Source organism: Poecilia reticulata, linkage group LG17 (assembly GCF_000633615.1).
Source record: "Poecilia reticulata strain Guanapo linkage group LG17, Guppy_female_1.0+MT, whole genome shotgun sequence".
NCBI lineage: Eukaryota > Metazoa > Chordata > Actinopteri > Cyprinodontiformes > Poeciliidae > Poecilia > Poecilia reticulata.
In genome coordinates, this window is record NC_024347.1 from 8713276 (window position 1) to 8719677 (window position 6402).

At 39.9% G+C, this 6402-nt stretch overlaps 1 protein-coding gene across 10 annotated transcripts in view; it reads left to right on the forward strand.

The window, feature by feature from the left end:
* The window catches only part of LOC103479241 (sickle tail protein), a 114072-nt gene that overhangs the window by 80934 nt on the left and 26736 nt on the right, over nt 1-6402 (forward strand). For all 10 annotated transcript variants that reach the window (XM_008433560.2, XM_008433567.2, XM_008433562.2 and 7 more), the window contains one exon: nt 1184-1359. In XM_008433560.2, the coding sequence (XP_008431782.1) occupies nt 1184-1359 (176 nt within the window). The remainder of the gene's footprint in view (nt 1-1183; nt 1360-6402) is intronic.

Sequence of the window (6402 nt, forward strand, 5' to 3'; positions counted from 1 at the left end):
TGGATGGATGGATGGATGGATGGATGGATGGATGGATGGATGGATGGATGGATGGATGGATGGATGGATAATAATTGTTTTGGGTTTGTTTAAAGGTTTTTACCTGCATCTTCTGGATCAACGGTGAACGTGTCTATACACTGTGAATAAATGGAAGATAAAAGCAAGAGTAAATCCCTGTCATTAAGAGTCTGTATGAATTCATTCATCCCTTCTCAAGTGGGGAAGTTGCACAGTTTATAAAATAACTTGACAATGTAGCTGACAGAGAGTAGTCCAATCAGTTTCTTCAACTGATTGAAACAAACCTGGAGGACCTCTTCTGCGTTCTGTGACCATTTCGTAACATCCATCCTAACAGGTAGCCTCTTCACCAGGGGTTTGTATTCAGTGAGGAGAAAAACAAGATTATGTTTCGATTTCCCTAGAGGAGGACATTAATGTAAAACAGATCCAAAATCTTGTTTTCGCGGGTGGAGCAACTGACAAACTAGTGAAATGTTTTCAGTGTAAAAGAGAGCGAGGCATGATTAAAATCTCCAGATATTACTACAAATATGCTATTTAAATCTCTGTCTGCTCGTAAAGCCTGGCAGAGAGATGTTGGAGTCGGGGATACAATCCTGCAACCATGTCTCCATAAACCACATTATGGTGCATTCCTTATACTCTTACTTGGTCCTTGTCAGGGTTTGAGGTTCATCCATCTTATTAGCTAACAACCTCACGTTGCCTATGACAATATAGGGTAGAGATGGTTTGAACTTCCTCCTTCTCTCTCTCCTCTTTGCTCCTGTTCTGCACCCACGATGCCTCCTTTTCAACTCCACTGGAATTTCTGGTTTCAGCTGTGGTACTATTTCAACTTTTCAGATGTTGAACAGCTGCTCTCTGTTATAAACCACTTTGTAGCTATGGTTGCACATCATAACAAAATGACAAAATAAAAATATTGCCAAAAATCAGTCCAACCACACAAAATTCAAAACAAGAAGGTATAGCTGTCCAAATAAGTTATTTTCCTCCAAAAAGAGCAGGAATGAATTTATGAAAAACATAAAAAATCTCAATGAAGCACAGAGCTACTCCAACATGCTGCCACTGTCAGCAGCGCAATTCTGGAATCAGCATTTCTAGACGTAAGCAGCTGATGTCAGGCAACCACATTTCCTGTGTCTTCCAGCTATCCAACATGGAGAGTGTGAGTTCAATGCTGCGTATGGCAGGTCCGGAGCTGGTGATGTTGATGTGTGAGAAGCTGGCCCAATTTGGGGATGAAGCATACAGACAGAGAGCTGAGATGGCTGAGGACAGGATCCGCTACCTCACCTCTGAGGAGAAAATCCTCACACAGCTTAGGTAAGTGTGAATTTTCAAGATTAATTATATATTTAAACTCTTAAAGCTTCTGCCAGGTATTCCACAAGTGAGCATTTTTAATAACTACAGAACATTTACACCAGTAATAAAGCCATCCTGCTGGACCAGACCAAAGAAGTCATCAAATTATTGAGTTTAATTTTACTTCAGTTAATATGTTTAGGCTGGAAACCAATTATTTAGACATATAAAAGGTTTCCAATGCTGAACAATTCCACTTGATTCAAATCTCTTCACAGACAGTCTGGGCTTTCTAATATTTATTTGATTTCCACCGTTAAATTTTCTACTGGCCAATCAGTGAACAGAAGGAGAAGTTGTGAATGATGATGTTGAGTTTCTGCAATGGTTTAGAATTGCAGTCAGTTTGTAGTTTTAGCAATTGCAGCATATTTGGAAGCATGTTGGTCACACTTCCAAATATGTAATTAATGTTAACGGTCACCTGGCTCAGCACGGTGCTCCTCGATTCACAGTGGAGGATGGTTGTTTACAGCAAAAGTTATTTGTGGTAAGCTTCATGGGGCCAAACTGGTACCAAACATTAGTGATGGGGTAAAACTTAAAACTTCAACGGAGGTCAAGTTTCTCAGGAAGCCACCGTTTCTCAAAATCTCAGGGCCCAGACCCTGCGCTTGAAGCAAAGCGTAGAACGAGACACTGGTTTTTACTAAGCCAGTGGTTACCCTGTCTCTCACTATGGTCAGAGTCCTTTCCCTATACTGGCTGTGCAGAAGATTTAGCATACCTTCCCTTCTCAAAGTCTTGTATTGTCTACTGTATTGGAGCTTGAATGTGAGATGGAGAATACACTCCTGATCAAAATCTTAAGACCAGTTAAAAAACTGCAAGAATTAGCATTTTGCACTATTGGATCTTAAGAAGGTTCTAAGTAGAGCTTCACAATGTTAAAAGAAGACATCAGCGTAAGAGACAAGAATTTTTGAGCGGGGAATTAATTGAAGACTGCATTTATACTCAAACATGATTTTTTCAGCTGATCAAAAGTTTAAGACCATTGCTCAAARAGACCTGAAAACCCCGCAAAACAGAAATCAAAGTGTCAAAAAAAAGGACTCAGTAATGAGTAGCTCCACCATTCTTGTTGATGACTTCAAACAATCGTTTAGGTTTGCATGATGCCAGTGTTTCCAGGAGGCTAGTGGGAACGTTGCTCCAAGTGTAGAAGATTGCTTCACGAAGAGCATCCGCTGTCTGGAACTGATGTCCATTTTTGTAAACGTCCCTTGCCATCCATCCCCAAATGTTCTCAACTGGGTTTAGATCCGGGGAACATGCAGGATGGTCCAAAAGAGTGATGTTATTCTCTTGGAAGAACTCCTTTGTCAGGCGGGCATTGTGAACTGCAGCATTGTCCTGTTGAAAAACCCAATCATTACCACACAGACGAGGGCCCTCAGTCATGAAGGATGGCCGCTGCAACATCTCCACATAGCCAGCTGCTGTTTGACGCCCCTGCACAACCTGAAGCTGTTCCATTGAAGGAAAACGGACCCCAAATCATGATGTGCCGCCACCACTGTGCCGTGTAGAAAACATCTCAGGTGGAATCTCCTTGTCATGCCAGTAACGTTGGAAGCCATCAGGACAATCAAGGTTACATTTTTTTCTCATCAGAGAAGACAACTTTCTTCCACCTTTCAATGTCCCATGTTTGGTGCACAATTTTGTGGTGTTGAAGAAGACGTGGCCTTTGAAGACGTTTTTTGTTTCTGAAGCCCTTCTCTCTCTCGCAGATGCCGTCTGATGGTTGTTGGGCTGCAGTCAGCACCAGTAATGGCCTTAATTTGGGTAGAGGATCGTTCCGTGTCTTGACGGACAGCCAATCGGATCCTGCGGCTCAGAGCTGGTGAAATTTTTTTGGGTCTACCACTTGCCTTTTTGTTCCATAACCCTCAGGATCATTTAAAAAATGCAAAATGACTGTCTTACTGCCTCCAACCTCAGCAGCGATGGCACATTGTGAGAGGCTTTGCTTATGCAGCTCAGCAATCCTTTCGTGCTCACCACAGCACGGAGACGGCCCTTGTAAAAGTGTTCAATGATATCCATATAAATACAGACTGTGGGAGAACCACAGTGCTGGTTCTGTTGGACCTCAGTGCAGCTTTCGACACTGTTGACCACGACATTTTACTGAATCAACTGGAGAGTTGGGTCGGACTCTCTGGTCCAGTGCTCAACTGGTTTGAATCTTGCATAAAGAACAGGGATTTCTTTGTTTCAATCGGAAACTTCTCATCAGAGAGGTCRRAGGTCACATGTGGGGTACCSCAAGGTTCAATCCTAGGACCCCTTCTTTTCAATATTTATATGCTCCCACTGGCTCAGGTTATAACAGGACATAGGATTAGCTACCACAATTATGCGGATGATACACAGMTCTACATCACGATGTCACCAGGTGACTCTGAACCCATCCAATCACTGAATAGATGCTCAGAACAGATCAATGTGTGGATGTGCCAAAACTTTCTCCAGCTGAACAGAAACAAAACTGAAGTTATTATCTTTGGACCTAAAGAGGAGCAAACTAGAGTCAATGCACAGCTTCAGTTATGACAACTGAAAACCAGCGATCAGAACGAAACCTGGGAGTAATGATGGACTTCAGAGCCACATAAAGACAGTCACAAAGTCGTATCTATTATTGCAGCAGCGTCTTCACAGGTCTGTCTAACAAATCAATCCTCCAGCTGCTGCTGATGTTCTCACTAAAACCAGGAAGATGGAGACATAACACCAGCTCTAAAGTCCCTACACTGGCTCCCTGTAGCTCAGAGAATAGACTTTAAAATACTGTTAGTTTATAAATCACTGAATGGTTTAGCACCACAATACATTAAAGATCTGCTGTTGTACCAACCTTCCAGATCCCTCAGGTTCTGGCTCTGGTTTTGCTTTACATCCACAGAACCAGAACCAAACGAGGAGAAGCAGCATTCAGCTTCTATGCACCACAAATCTGGAACAAACTTCCAGAAAACTGTAAAACAGCTGAAACCCTGACTTCCTTTAAATCTCGACTAAAACCCAGCTGATTAGAGTTTTATTTGAAACATAATCAATTACGAATTTAATCATGGCACTGACTTAATGTAATGTTTTGAGTATTGAGTCAATGTTGCATGGCTTAATGTTTTTGTGTTTGTTGTGATTTAAAGCACTTTGAAATACCTTGCAGCTGAAATGTGCAATACAAATAAAATATGATTTGATTTGCTAATGTGCATAGGCAAAATTTCCCTTGAATTATTTGGAGCTATCTTCATTTCATAATGGATAGAAAATGCGTAAAGCAGAAAATGTCCGTATTGCCTTCAGACTACAATAGATTCCTTAATAGATGTTCCTTCTTTTAGCAGAATTTAAGTCTAATTGCTTTCAAAGAATGCTTCAGTTTCTTTTTAAAATTGTGTAGTTCTCACTGTTTGTGATACTCAGAGACTGTCACAACAGATATGTACTGTGTGGTTACAAGAGCCTATACTAATCACGCATGACAGGTATTGAAACAGCTAGTCTAACCATAAATAGACATTGTCTTGGTAACAATTCTAAAAGATCCTCATTTAGTCATCAAAATATTGATGATTAATTGAAAATAACAGTGAACACTTATTTTCCAAAGCTTCCTTGGGATTTTAGTCATAATTCTGTTTTTTTCTGTTTTGTTGCTTATTAAATATGTTCTCTCACTTCAGGGTCAGTTCACAGGAAGCAGTAAAACAGACCTATTTTGGGCATGATTTCAGAAGATTCTTTCGACATTTGCATGCTTGTTCTGATGTCATGCGCAGTGGCAGAACTGCAGCTGAATTAAAATCATTGGTGACATGCAAGGAAAAAAACAAAACAAAAACAAAACACATGAACAGCACAGCCACAACTGTAGGCATACAGAAACTGGGAGGACCCATATTGTTAAAAATAGAGGCGTAAAGGGTGGGAGGTGATTTGATTCAGTGTGACATGGTCTTCCAGAGATGTCAGAGCTCATTCTGATGTTAACATGCTACACATTAAGTCCATACCTCAGATGACTTTACTAGCAGAGGGCTGAGATTTATTGAGGACCACAAGTAGGAGTCTTTGGATTAGTGTGATACCATCACCTCTCTAGACACTAAATCAGATCGGTCATTATTAGGAGAAATACCAATGTGCCAAGCTAACTCTGGCTTCAGTCGTAAACTTTTCTAAAGGGAATGATGGCTGAAGAAAATCTCAGTAAATGTCTGCATTAGTTAATAAACTAGTTTATTTATGGCTGAAAGTTGAGGCACTGCAAATCTTTCAGTAGACTTCACATGTCTGTGTGTGTTTTCATGATGCATCATTCTGCACTGTGTCCAGCCTTCTATGCTTTAACATTTCAAGGATCATCAGACTGAATTGGGTTTTATTCAGGTTGTGATGGCAGTATGCAGAGTCTGCAGCCATTTGTTTTTCAAATGAATGTTATACAAAAGGAAGAGCACTTTCTGCTAGTGGTTTAGGTTGCCTCACACTACTTTATTTGTTCACACTGTAGCATGATATCTCAGCATGATTTTGGTTGGATGTTTCAAGCTCATATAATTGTATAGGCAGAAATAAATATTGATTGCTGAAGTATATTCATACATATGTGGCTGAATATAAAATTAATAAACCAAGAAGTATTGGTTTTTGTAACCACATACTTCTTGGTTTATTTCTTTAAAGCTACACTATAATATATTTTATATATGTATGTATGTGTGTATGTATGTATGTGTATATGTGGTAAGACTTTATTTGAAGAGGGTGAATAACACTGTCATGACACCGTCATAAACATGACGTAACACCTGTCATGAACATGAATAAGTCTTCATGAATATTTTTGACTGTTGTCATAAAGCGTCATTCGGTAAATTATGACACTTTTAATACAAAGTTGACATTATTCAAAATGTCTTTGTTATGACAACATGACATTCCCAAGAAATCATTACTGTTTAAACTTTACCTTTAATA